This window comes from Cicer arietinum, chromosome 1 (genome assembly GCF_000331145.2).
Source record: "Cicer arietinum cultivar CDC Frontier isolate Library 1 chromosome 1, Cicar.CDCFrontier_v2.0, whole genome shotgun sequence".
Taxonomy (NCBI): Eukaryota; Viridiplantae; Streptophyta; class Magnoliopsida; order Fabales; family Fabaceae; genus Cicer; species Cicer arietinum.
Genome location: NC_021160.2, coordinates 30,824,434 through 30,838,153, shown reverse-complemented (window position 1 = coordinate 30,838,153; position 13,720 = coordinate 30,824,434). Strand labels below are relative to the sequence as shown.

The window sequence follows — 13,720 nt, the reverse complement described above, 5'->3', positions numbered from 1 at the left end:
CGTTTTTCTTCGTTTTCGAATCAAAGAGGAAGAGTGAAGTTGCAAAAACCTTGATCTAACTCCCACCCAACCTTGGGTTACTACTTTTGAAGAAAAGAAAGCGACGAAAACGAAAAATGGAGAAGGATGGATTTTGGTTTCACGGTGGTCTGAGGAAGGAGATGGAAAATTGGAAATTTCCTTCCTTTCTTTTTCTTTCCTTTGTTTTTCCTTTCTTCCTTTTTCCTTCCTTCCTTTATATACTATTTTCTTTTCCTTTTCCTTCCTTCTAGTTTTCCTTTCTTTTTCCCTCCAAACAAACATATAAAAATATAATAAATATAACTTAACAGATATCTCAAAATCTAGATATTTATTAAATTACCGTTTCACCCGAAACGCCTTAAATTCTCCGTAAAGGATTTTCCACAGTTAAATTCAATTTATTTATCGACGAGAAATTCTAATTGGCATCGAAATATCTTTTCGATTATAAAACTCCAAAATATTATTAACCTTGGCTTAAAAGCCTCCGAGCCAAAATCCAAAATACACCAAAAATACATAAATGGTACTTTAAAATTATGGGTCTTACATATGTCACTAAAAGTTAAAAACTGTAGGTAAAAGTCAATAATACTTTAAGTGACACTCAAATCAACTATCAACTTTAAAAGGGCGTCTTGCTACACTTTGAGGACTGTCACTACATGTTCTGAGGATTATCACAACTTTTTTTATTTCTACCTACAATAATGACTGTCACTAAAACTAGATAAATATAAATAAAGAACTGGTATATTCCTACAGTATTGTGTGTCCCTAAAACTTAGAAAAATATAAATAAAGAATTAATCTATTCTTACGGTATTATCTGTCACTAAAACGTATTTTTATTTTTTAAATTAAATTTATTTTATCTCCCAACTAATTGTAATTCTAAATTATTAATACCAGTAAATTAAATTTAAATTTCTAATTTATTTATATTAACTAATGTCATTGAAACATACAATAAAATATAATTTAATTTTACTAATTCTATAAAAACATACAATAAATAGTTATTTTGCTCTAAAAGATTCAATAAATTTTCAAAAGAAGCTAAAATGAGTTTCTTAACATCTATTGTGATAAACTGCAAATTAATTTCATAGAGAACAATAATCATCTTCCTAAACAAAATATTTTATAAATACTCCAAAAAGTTTTGGTTATGTATACATTCCATATTCCATATCACTAAAGAGTAAACAATGGTACAAAAATATATGAATGAAATTTCTATATTACTACTACCTTTATAGCATCTTTTCCTTGAAACTCTATAACTTATCATAGTCTTGATACATCAAGTGTTCTTCCATCAATCCAAATGCAATTGACTTTGTTTTTTGAAAATTTTAAACAATTCTCATGAGTGTTTACCATCATTTCTTAATAAGAAACTTAAAATTAAATTTTCCTTACAAGAAGAAACTTATGTATTGAATCAAATACTGGAAAAGCATTAAATTACAAATAGAGAACTTTTTTTGTTGTTGAGCCAAATAGTGGACATTCTTATATAATTGAGAGTACACTTCCTTATTTTATTGCTAAACTTCCTTCTTTAATAACTAAATACTATAATAGAACTCATTATCAATTTAACTTACAAAAAAACTAATTTAAAGTTATAATATTGTGCAAAATATACAAATTACAAATATCACGAATGCAGAAAGTATACTACCACAAAAATTGCATTAATACTCTAAAAATTGACTTGAATTAAATTATCATGATTTCTACTGTAGAAAGTAACAACCACCTACTGTAGAAAGTAATAACCACTAAAGCAAGTTAGTGGTATCATACCTCAAAGAGGTATTTGGACATAATTGAAATTATAACATATCATCTTCAATGTCTTTCATTGACTTCAAATTTTTATATTCTGAAATCATTTTACCAAATGTCAGTTAAAAGAAATAGGTACAAGATTAAAGTATTCGGAGAGAAAACAAAAATATAATTATTATATGCATAAGAAAAAAATATCCATAGCCACTCCAACAAGAACTAAAATTAAACAAAGATGAATGAGAATATAGAGTACATAAAAACTATCTTCACTCAAAATAATAGCTCCTTAGTAGTTCCAAGCATTACTATGACTACACCGAATGATATCAACGTTGAACTTTTTCATATCATGATACTTTCTCATGTAGGTGGTAGAATTTTTCCCCTATCAAATTATATCTAATTTTTTGTTTTCCAAGATTGTTGGGTTTCTTGTTCAAAAAAAGGTGGGAGGTTTCTAAAATGTGGTTATCAATTTTTTATCTCAATCACAGTGAAAATACTTAAGGCGCTTAGTTAGATTGATTTTATGATCAATATTGATTTTATGATCAATATCAATGGACTCCATGGCTTTACAGAGCTTGTCCTGAAAAGACGGCGAACTGGCCTGATGAATGGTAAAAGACATTAGAGTACAAATTCAGTTGAATTAATACAACAATTCAATCAACTAAATTTTTATACTCCTAACTAATGAGTAATGAAAGAACTTATGATACCAAATGCACTCAAGACACACAACACATAATAAGGAATAATAATATATCGTTTCTCATTAAGAATCATCATAAGGAATAAGAATATATTGTTTCTCATTAAGAATCATCATATACACCTTCACTTTAGCAGCTAGTTTTGTTCGAATAACCTAAGTTCAATATAAAAATCCATCTATCGAGTACCAATTATATTCAAGCAGGCCCAATAATCAAGTCTCATACTCAAAAATAATAACACTGAAAAATCATAAGACTTAAAAAATAGTTTATGAAGAGTGGTCCTTCACCATTACTGTCCAATTTTGCAAAGAAGACTTATGTCTAATATAAATATAAAAAAATAATAATTAATTGTGAAGAGAAGTGACTCACTCACCTGCATCACTACATGTGATATGCAAACAACCTTCAATTTTTTCAACATAGAATTTGCATTGGGGACACCTTTTCGACTTTTTCTGATTAACAAGCTCTCTAACAAGAAGATCTTGAATCCCTCTCTCATCCACATTAAGTTTCTGAAACTCCTCAAAACCAACACTAGGATGCCAAGGAACATGACACCTTGCACAAAATAATTTATGACAAAGAGGACACTCAGATTCTCTAATTTCTTCTCCACCTTTATTTTCATCAAGCAACATTGCAGAACAATCCTAAATCCTTAAAGTTCTTTAACCTGGTTGTCTTCACCAGCAGCCATATATCGACTCTTTGTAGAGTCAAATTGCACCATACCGACATATTTCTTTTCAAATCTAGAATATGTTCTTTTTATTGCTCTTTTAGGTTCATCCCACTCAACTAGGAAAGATTCTCCATCTTTACTTGTTCCACAAGAAAACAATCTAAAATAGGAAAATAGCAGTAACAACTCGGCGTAAAATGAAAAATAAAAGTATATATAATCTTGACTAGATACATTTCCATCTCTTCTAAAATTCCTCATTTTCGTACCTAGTTCCATCAGAACTATATAGCATTTTGGTAGAACGCTTTCTGGGAGTGTCGTATTCGACATGGAATGTTTGGTTTTCATACATCCAAGCTCTAACTTTGCCATCACCGAAGTTGAAAAATAAAATTGCATGAATTTGATGTCACAATAACTTATCAGTCAAGCATTCATTACAACAGATTCTAGAATGCCTCAAAATAAAATAAAATAAAAATTCAAATGTAAAGAGAGGGTGATAGAAGAATTTTACCTGAATATGTTCTTTCTGACTAGGTAAAACATAATAAACAGAAGCTACATGACCTTATTTCCATTCAAATCCCATACCTATATATATATATATAATACATATATAAATTTTTTGGGATCAAAACATGCCTCCACATGCTACTTTATGTCATTAGGTGCTTGATATGTATAGAAATGAACCAAGTATTTTGAAAAAGCAACTCCTGAAAAGAAGGGAAAATATATAAACCAATAATTAATCATGCAACAAAGTAGATAAAATAATTTCAATAATTACCCAAAAAAACTACGTATGGGCTCTATGATATGCGATTGATGGATATAGCAAGTCTTTCGTATGTATAGCCTGTAAAAGAAATCCAGTTACTAAACTCTAGCATAGCATAAAAGAATGTTACAACATCAAAACAAATTTACTTGACAAAATACATTTAAAAAACGCCTTAATACTTGACAAAATCAAAATCTGAATCAACCTTGTCATCGCTGCTAATTTTCTAATGGTCTAGACAATCAAATTTTAATTTTTGTAAAGAGTATTCTAGTGACGTTTAATTTAAGTTGTAGCAAATGAAGCTAAAAATTGTAGCAGAAGTTCAATAAATTAAACCAGAATACCGACTATTGATCCTAGCAGCAAACTTTATATGAATTACAAAGTATCTATACAACATCGTTGAAGGAAAATACATGTTAAGAAAAATTTCATGATACTATTTCAACAAAATCCTTCAATCAAACCAAGAAAAAATTTAACAGAATTCAACTGACAAAAAAAGAGTAAAATAACATAATCCAAGAACTAAACACTACTCACATCAAATTTTCAATCGTCTCGAAATGGAACCCTAAAAATCAACCCCTTAAGGTTTTTTCGATTTTTTGGATTGAAGGTTTTGATTCTTCGGAGAATGGCGGATCGAAAGAAGATGAGGATTTGCAAATGGCCATTCGGATGAGGATGACGCCGGAGCCAAAGCGCAATAAGCCGAGAGATGAAGTCATTGGCGTCGTTTCGGGGTCGCCAGATGAGTCACCGGAATTTAAGACGCGGAGAAGGGAGCTCGTGGCGGTGGCTGCCGAGAAGCGAATGAAGATTGTCGTTAGGGTTTCTACTTCGTTGCCAGTGGTAGCCAAAGTGGGGAAGAAGGGTGGTGAAATTGGAAAGAGAGATGAGGTGAAGCCTTTCAGAAGGGAGGAGTTGAGTAATACTCCATGGAAGAAGCTAATAAGTTATTTGTTATGGTGCTTGGGAGTGAAGTCGCGAAGGAAAAGTTAATGAGATGGAAGAGATTGTGAATATGATTTTTTTTTGGGTGAATTGGTATTTTGGTGAATAAGTGAATATTTGAGTTTTTTTTTTAATTGAGAATAGGTGACACTCTCTTTCAGTAGCTAAAAGTAATTATAATGAAAAATAAGGATAAATCACTAAAAGTTAAGTGTCACAATAGATTTAATTTTTTTTTTGTAGTGTTCATAGAAATGTTATGGTAGTATGATTGGAGAAGACAATGAAACACATAGAAAACAAGAGGAACACGAGTAATGTATATTAGAAAAAAAGTGAATATGGAAGGATACGTTTTTTTCAAACCCTAAATTAATGTATTTTGGGACAGGATAGGTAACTTGTAGGGTGGCCTGAACCAGGTCCATTTTTTATCTTGTCCTTGTCTTATTTTTTTTTATTCTTATTTATTTTAGACCGAGTCTGACTCAACCCATTACTTATAGGTTAAGTCGGGTTAGCAGGACGAATTGGGTCGTGTAAACTCCTATTTAAGATAATTTTGAAATAAAAGGGCATCAAAAAATTGACAACGATTACAGTTTTCTCAACTAAGTCTTTTTTCCAACTAGTTTCTTTTCCCACGAAAGTTTGTTTGCATTTTATTAGTTATTTGGTATACTAGTTACGCATAATTTCCTTAAAATTACTTAAGTCGTGGTATTAACTTTTGGTTTCTAACACTTTTTCTCTCATTAAACGTGCACTACTTTCTGAAGGATTCATTTCTATTAATTTGATTCTAGTGGTGTGGTAATTTGCTGTCATGCATGAGTTAAAATAAATAGAAACATACAATATAGTAATAAGACAAGTAACTTTGGTTGTCTCACGACAATCTAAAATATAATAATAACCAAAATAAAAAATGTGCAACAAAATAAATAAATGGTGGGTTTTCAGTATGAAAAATAGATTGCAGATAGGGTTGAACATGGTTAGTATTTAAAAAAAAAACAAACTATATCCATTTAAAATCAATATATGAATTTAGATTTACAACTAAATTCATTATTTGGTTTAAAACCGATTATAAAACCAATTGTAAAATTGGTTATGGTTAAATAACTGGTTTCTAGTTAAGCATACGGTTTCGAAAAATTCAATTTTAAAATCGATTTTCTCTTAAAATCGCTTAAAATTTGATTATTTTTTAATACTTATTTTTTAAAAAATCATTTATTCATAGTTTAAAAACCAATTATCTAAAAAAAATCGATTATTCATATTTAAAAACCGATTATTTTTATAAAATAAAAGCTCAACAAAAAACATACATCAACCATATAATTGCTTTCTCTTGTGATTAAAATTGAACATGTTCAATTGCTTGTAATAACTTGTGATTAAAATTTATTTATTACTAACTTCATTAAGACTAACGATTCTGATTCATACTAGTTCAATAAATTGCTTATTACTAAAACTGTAGAAAATACAAACACTTGAAAGTTTCTTCGATCAAATTTAACAATTACTGCATCATAATAAAACTGAAGAAAATAGAAACACTAGAAAGTTTGCTTTCAACACCGAGATGGACACTACTGTAACATCCAAGTATTTCATTTTATTTTTATATTTTACCTTATTAGGAGTAGAGATAATTTGTTGGTGATAGTTACTATTGTATTTGATTATTTTAATTTTTTGTAATAATATTAATAATAATAATAATAATAATAATAATAATAATAATAATAATAATAAAACATGAAGCGAGAAACGTTAAAAACAAATTATATTAAACTGATGAGTGAATAATTCAGGCCTTCATGGGTTGAATGTTCAAAGTGTGAAAAATAAATGTTATGTGATATGTTGTTATAATAGTCGTGCTTGTTCAAATGGTGTGCAATGGACGTTATATTATATGATACCTTGTTTATAATGGTTGTACTTAACGTGATTATGTAGGTATTGTACTCTTGGTCGTTTGAGTGAAATAATGTTATTAATTATGTAGGAATTGTACTGTTATATTTTTATTGTTATTTATCTATTGGTAAGTACTTTGGAGATGACCCTTACTTTTGGACAAACGACATTTCTAATCTACTTGCACATCCGGGGAGTTTTCAAACCAATAGATGGAGCATCTCATTTAATTCTAGGAGTAGTAGTAGTCAGCTTTAGGAAATTTATTAATGTTGAAATCTAGTCTATACCAATTATCATTTTGGTACTACATTTTTTAACCTTATAATTTGAGTATTATTGAGATACTGATGGATTTTTAATTAATAATGGATTATTTATTTTTTTGTTTAAAATTACATGGGAAATTATATATTTTGATTGCACGGGAATTGAAGTAAAAAAATAGGATGTTACATTTTGGTATTAGAGCAGTTGGGTCTTGATTGGACTGTGAGTTAGGTGTAAGCTGACCAATGTCGAATAGTAGTGTACTTGTAGTATACCTCTTTATGACTTTGTGCCATTTGTTGGTATAGGTATGGTAGTTAGCGTTATCCTTTACTCATGATTCTTCTAGACAATATCTTTATTTATTTTAAGGCAGGTAATTGACACTAACTGGATTAAGCGTTGTTGGAACAATGCCTCCAAGACGTACTTCTGGTGCTAGTGGGACTAATGAAGCGGGCATGGCTCAGATGGCTCAAACTATGGTACAAATGGCTACCGCTATCATTGCTCAGAATCAACGTGAAATACGAATAGAGGAAAAGAAGAAAGAGTGGCTGAATCTAGAGGTTTAGCAGACTTCCGTAGGCATGATCCTCCCAAGTTTCATGAAGATGTGGATCCTGAAAAGGCTGACAAGTGGTTATAGGAAGTGGAAAAGATCTTTGAAGTGATTCGATGCCCACTTGGAGTTAAAGTGAATTATGCCACTTATATGCTACTTGGTGATGCTAAATATTGATGGAGGAGCACCAAACTGATGTTGGAAGCTGCTCAAGAAGAGATTAATTGGGAGTCTTTTCATATGAAGGTTTTGGACAAGTGCTTTCCGGTGAGTGCTAGAACAAAATTGGGAGACGATTTTTTGAAGGTCTGCCAGGGTAGTATGACTGTGGGAGAATATGCGATGAAGTTTGAATCCTTATCATGATATTTCAAGTTTTTTCGTCAGACTGTTGATGAAGACTTTATGTGTCACCGTTTCCAAGATGGGTTGAAGTATGAAATTCAAGATTTTGTACTACCTCTTGGAATCACACGGTTTCAACCCCAAGTGGAAAAGTACAGAGAATAAGAGGCTATGAAAAATCGCAAGTTGAATCATGGGGGTATTAGTAACCACGGGAGACCAACATGACCAAGTAATTAGAATCAGGGTCGTAGTAGACCATATCAAAACCCATATCATCGTCCTCAAGGGTCAAATAAGGGACCATATCACCCAATGACTTTCATTTCAGATGATAGACAAAGGACTTCATAATTAAAGCCATATTGTTATCGTTGTGGAGACCCAAACACTTTGCGGATAAGTGCACACTCAACGACAATGTATGTTTAAAATGCCAGAAGCTCGTACATTTAGCCAGGGATTGCAAGGAACCAAAGGCATAAGCTTCACTGAATGCAACTAAAGTTGCACGCCCAACAGCTCAAGGACGAGTTTACAATATAAATGGTCAAGGGACCTCTCGTTCGTATAAATCCTTCCAATGGGAGTGTGAAATCTCAGGTAACATTCTAACCGTTCTTTTTGACTCTGGTGCAACACATTCATTTATCTCTATGGATTGTGTGAAACTATTGGAGTTTTCGGTCACAACCTTATCGTTTGATTTGTTTGTTACAACTGCTGCTGATAAGACTTTAACTGCAAATATGGCTTTTGTGCATTGTTCTATATATGTGTTGAGTAGAAAGTTTAATGTGAATCTCATTTGTCTACCTCTTAAGAACCTGGATGTTATCCTTGGTGTAGATTGGTTGTCATACCATTATATTTTGTTAGATAGTGGTCGTAAGATTGTAATTTTCCCTGACCCAGAGCTTTCTAAATTTTTAGCCACACAGGACATCAAGGTCGCTCTTAAGGAAGGAGATATGGAGATTTTGTCCCTAGCTAGTGTGGGAGTTACTCATGATGCCAAGATAGAGGATGTGCTAGTGGTTAAAGACTTATATGATGTGTTTTCGACGGATGTAGCAGGACTACGTTCAGTGCGAGAGACTGAGTTTTCTATTGACTTACACCCAGGTACTGGACTCATCTCAATTGCATCCTATCGGATGTTGCCTTCCGAATTACCTGAACTTAAAGAACAATTGGAAGAATTAATGTCAAAACAATTTATTTGACTAAGTGTTTCACCGTGGGGAGCTCATGTCTTGTTAGTAAAGAAAAAGGACGGACGTTCACGACTTTGTGTAGATTACAGCCAACTCAACAAGGCCACTATCAAGAATCGATATCCATTGTCGCGCATCGATGACCTTATGGATCAACTCTGAGGGGTTGTGGTGTTCTACAAGATAGATTTGAAATCTGGGTATCACCAAATACGAGTTAAGGCAAAATACATTCCCAAGACTGCATTTCAGACTCGTTACGGACATTATGACTATCTTGTAATGCCATTTGGAGTGACTAATGCACCCGCAGTGTTTATGGACTACATGAATCGTATCTTCCACCCATTTTTGGACAAGTTCGTAGTGGTATTTATATACGACATTCTCATTTATTCTAAAAGTCGAGATGAGCATGAGGAGCAATTACGACAAGTTCTATAATGTTGCGTGAGAAATAATTGTATGCCAACCAAGCGAAGTGTGAATTTTGGTTGGAGGAAGTTAATTTTCTAAGGCATGTGATCTCGAATGAAGGAATTGTTGTCGACCCAGCCAAGGTAAAAGCCGTTGTGAACTAGAAACGGCCAAGGACTATTATAGACATTAAAAGCTTTATTGGATTAGCTGGCTATTATCATAGATTTATTGAAGGTGTTGCTAAGATTGTATCCCCACTGACCCAACTTACAAGAAAGGATCAACCGTTAGCGTGGACAAAAGAATGTGAGGCGAGTTTTAAACTATTAAAGGAACGTTTGATGACCTCTCTGGTGCTAACTTTGTCACAACTAGATGAACCCTATGAAGTTTATTGTGATGTCTCTGATCAAGGATTGGGAAATGTCCTTATGCAGAATTAGAATGCAGTAGCCTATGCGTCACGACAACTAAAAACACATGAAAGAAACTATCCCACACATGATTTAGAACTGGCTGTGATAGTGTTTTCCCTAAAATTTGGAGACACCACTTGTATGGAAATACATTTACAATTTTAAGTGACCATAAAAATTTGCAATACATGTTTGATCAAAAAGAGCTCAATATGAGGCAAAGAAAATGGATGGAAACCTTGAAGGATTACGATTTTAGATTGCAATATCACCCGTTTAAGGCCAATGTGGTTGTGGATGCCTTAAGTAGATAAAATATACTTGTATCCTCCTTAATGGTAAAAGAACAAGAATTACTAGAGAAGTTTTGTGATCTGAACTTGAATACGGGGTTTTCACCAGGAGAAATAAAGTTTAGCATGATCACCCTGTCTAATGGGTTAATTGAGGACATTCAGAAACATCAATTTGACGATGAACTACTTCAGCAGAAGAGGGAATTGATTGTGCAAGGGAAGGCACCAAAATTCAAAGTTGGGCCAGACAATATTTTGCGCTGCAACAGAAGTATTTGCATCCAGGCACTGGACAAGATAAAAGAGATTATTCTTGAGGAGGCACACAAGAGTAAACTTATTTTTCATCCAGGAGTGACTAAGACGTACCAAGATTTGAAGCAAAACTATTGGTGGCCCGGAATAAAGAAACGGGTGGCCGAGTTTGTGACAACTTGCCTTACATGCCAGAAAGCTAAAGTAGAACAACAGAGACCCGCATGAATGTTGCAACCCTTAGATGTGCCTAAATGGAAATGTGATAGTATTTCCATGGATTTCATCATAGGATTGCCCAAGACGCAGAGGAAGAATGATTTAATTTGGGTAATCGTTGATCGTCTAACTAAGTCAACTCATTTCCTACCTTTGAGGACCACTCATAATATGACTAAGTTGACATAGATTTACATCACAGAGATTGTGAGACTTCATGGAGTTCCTTCTAGCATCATTTCAGATCGGGATCCAAAGTTTACCTATCACTTTTGGGGAGCCTTAGATGAAGCATTAGGGACGAAGTTGAGATTAAATTCTGCTTATCACCCGTAGACTGACGGACAGACAAAGAGAACTAATCAAACCTTAGAGGATCTTTTAAGAGCATGCACTTTAGATGATCGTGGGAGATAGGATGATTGTTTACCGTTAGTGGAATTCACTTACAATAATAGTTTTCATACGAGTATTGGGATGGCACCATATGAAGCTCTTGACGGAGAAAAATGTCAGACACTACTATGTTGGTATCATGATGATGAAAGTACCATAATGGGGCCTGAAATGGTGCAATAGACCATAAAAAAGACCAGGAAAATTAGACAGAGGATGAGAACTTCCCAAAGTCACCAGAAAAGTTATGCTGATATACGTCGCAGGACCTTATAATTTGAAGAAGATGAACATGTGTTCCTTCGTGTGACACCTACTACGGGAGTTGGTAGAGTTATCAAGTCGAAGAAACTCGCACCAAAGTTCATTGGACCTTACCAAATCCTTAAAAGAATCGGACTCGTAGCATATAAGGTTGTGTTACCACCTATTCTTTCCCACATTCATGACGTGTTCCATGTTTCTCAGCTACGGAAGTATGTCCCTAATCCATCACATGTCATCGACTCGGATGTAGTGCAGTTGAAGGAGGATTTATCTTTTGAAGTACCTCCAGCAAGAATTGGAGATAGAAAAGTCAAGTTGCTTCGCAACAAAGAAATTCCTTTGGTGAAGGTAATTTGGAATCAAGTCACTGGAGACACCACTTGGGAACTAGAAGACAAAATGAGAGAGCAATACCCAAAACTTTTCTCCAATACCAGTTTCGAGGACGAAACTACTTAAGGTAGGTAGAATGTAACTTCCAGGCATTTCATTTTATTTTTATATTGTACCTTATTAGGAGTAGAGATAATTTGTTGTTGATAGTTACTATTGTATTGGATTATTTTAATTTTTGATAATAATATTAATAATAATAATAATAAAAGCATGAATCGGGAAACGTTAAAAACAAATTATATTAAACTGATGAGTGAATAATTAAGGCCTTCATGGGCTTAGGTTGAAATACCACGTTCCCTGCCACTTCTATTGATAGAAAGGAAAAACAAAATTGACGCCTTTCATTCAAGAACTAAAAGAGTTAGTGATTCATCCCCTCAAGTAAGAATTCTATCATATTAACTTTATATAACCATTTTTATTGGTAGTAGAACAACACCCCTTATTGATATTTTGAAAAAAAATAGAATAAAATTGATCGATGAATATATCTCTATAATGATATCCTTATTTTTTGTATCTTAATCAACTATCAGAAATATAGGTACTATATTTGTGTTATGATGCTTAGATAAAAGTAGTGAATGAATCAATTGTTACACAGGAAAGGAAATAAAAGTTCTTAATATCATAGATTATTAGGAACTCTATTATCTCATTATTATTGTAATAACGATCACATTAGTAATAGATTTTGTACGTCAATTTATAAAAAAAATAAAACTAAAGTTTTGACACTGAATGAGAAGTAAATTAATTTGTGAAGGTATAGCACATTTGGAGCAAAGACCGCTATGTGAGAATTTTAATAACAACACTCATATCGGTAAGGGCATCACTCTAATTATATCTATATGTATGATTGTGTTTATTCTGGAATTTGTGAGATTAAATATATACTATGCTAAAATGCTTTTCATCAAATTGTGGAAAATAAATGTGGTGTGATATGTTGTTATAATGATTGTGTCGAACATGTTCAAAGTGTGAAAAATAAATGTTATGTGATATATTATTATAATGGTTGTGTTGAATGTTCAAAGTGTGAAGAATAAATGTTATGTGATATGTCGTTATAATAGTTGTGCTTGTTTAAATGATGTGCAATGGAAGTTATATTATATGATACCTTGTTTATAATGGTTGTACTTAACGTGTGTTGTGGTGTAAATATGTTGTCGTTAATAAGTTAGTCTTGCATTATATTAATGATTTATTATAAAAGTGTCTACATTCATCATTCATTCATAGTGGTGTGGTGCGTCCATATTTGGTTGGAGCTCAAGTATCCTGACGGAGATTTTGAGTTAGTGGCGTCGCTTGGAAGAAACCACGAAGCCCTTGCAGGGGAGGCGATATTCCAGAATTATTATATTGGGATATAGATTAAGTAATTAGGTCTATTTGGGTATGCATCTTGATTAAAGTGTGAGTAGTGTTTTATAAAGATGAATGATATTGTACCTGTTGGTTGTTTGGGTGAAACAATGTTATTAATTATGTAGATATTATACCGTTATATTTTTATCATTATACCTCCTGATCGTTTGGATGAGTTTACGTTTAAGTATGTAGACATTATACTGCTATATTTTTATTATTACTTATTTTTATTGTTATGGTAGCTTCTGCTCGTTTGGGTGAATTAATGTGATTAATTACGTAGATATTATACTGTTATATTATCATTGTTATTATACTCTTGGTCGTTTGAGTGAAATAATATTATT

At 32.6% G+C, this 13,720-nt stretch overlaps 2 protein-coding genes and 1 long non-coding RNA gene across 6 annotated transcripts; 2 read left to right on the top strand and 1 right to left on the bottom strand.

Moving 5' to 3' along the window:
* Positions 1-1,645: 1,645 nt before the first annotated feature.
* LOC113784544 (uncharacterized) lies at positions 1,646-5,169 on the bottom strand. Of its 4 annotated transcripts, none has more exons than XR_003470600.2 (4): positions 4,574-5,079; positions 4,034-4,102; positions 2,926-3,959; positions 1,646-1,918 (listed from the first exon to the last, which is right to left on the bottom strand). It is a non-coding gene; the product is annotated as an uncharacterized lncRNA (long non-coding RNA). The 4 variants fall into 4 exon arrangements; XR_003470601.2 differs by lacking the exon at positions 1,646-1,918 and adding an exon at positions 1,926-2,437; XR_003470599.2 differs by lacking the exon at positions 1,646-1,918 and having other exon boundaries at positions 2,772-3,959.
* A 3,482-nt stretch (positions 5,170-8,651) lies between these two features.
* Positions 8,652-9,331, top strand: LOC101498043 (uncharacterized). The gene is made up of 2 exons (XM_004515093.1): positions 8,652-8,708; positions 8,930-9,331. The coding sequence occupies exons 1-2, from the start codon at positions 8,652-8,654 to the stop codon at positions 9,329-9,331; spliced, it is 459 nt and encodes a 152-aa protein (XP_004515150.1).
* A 1,162-nt stretch (positions 9,332-10,493) lies between these two features.
* LOC140918837 (uncharacterized) lies at positions 10,494-10,937 on the top strand. Its single transcript, XM_073363637.1, has one exon. It carries the CDS (start codon positions 10,494-10,496, stop codon positions 10,935-10,937), a length of 444 nt encoding a protein of 147 aa, XP_073219738.1.
* The last annotated feature ends 2,783 nt before the right edge of the window (positions 10,938-13,720 follow it).

Coding starts and splice junctions, on each gene's coding strand:
- LOC101498043 (XM_004515093.1), top strand. CDS start 8,652: ATGGTCAAGGGACCTCTCGTTCGTATAAATCCTTCCAATGGGAGTGTG. Junction 8,709..8,929: donor ATGGGAGTGTGAAATCTCAG/GTAACATTCTAA, acceptor CTACCTCTTAAG/AACCTGGATGTTATCCTTGG.
- LOC140918837 (XM_073363637.1), top strand. CDS start 10,494: ATGGTAAAAGAACAAGAATTACTAGAGAAGTTTTGTGATCTGAACTTG.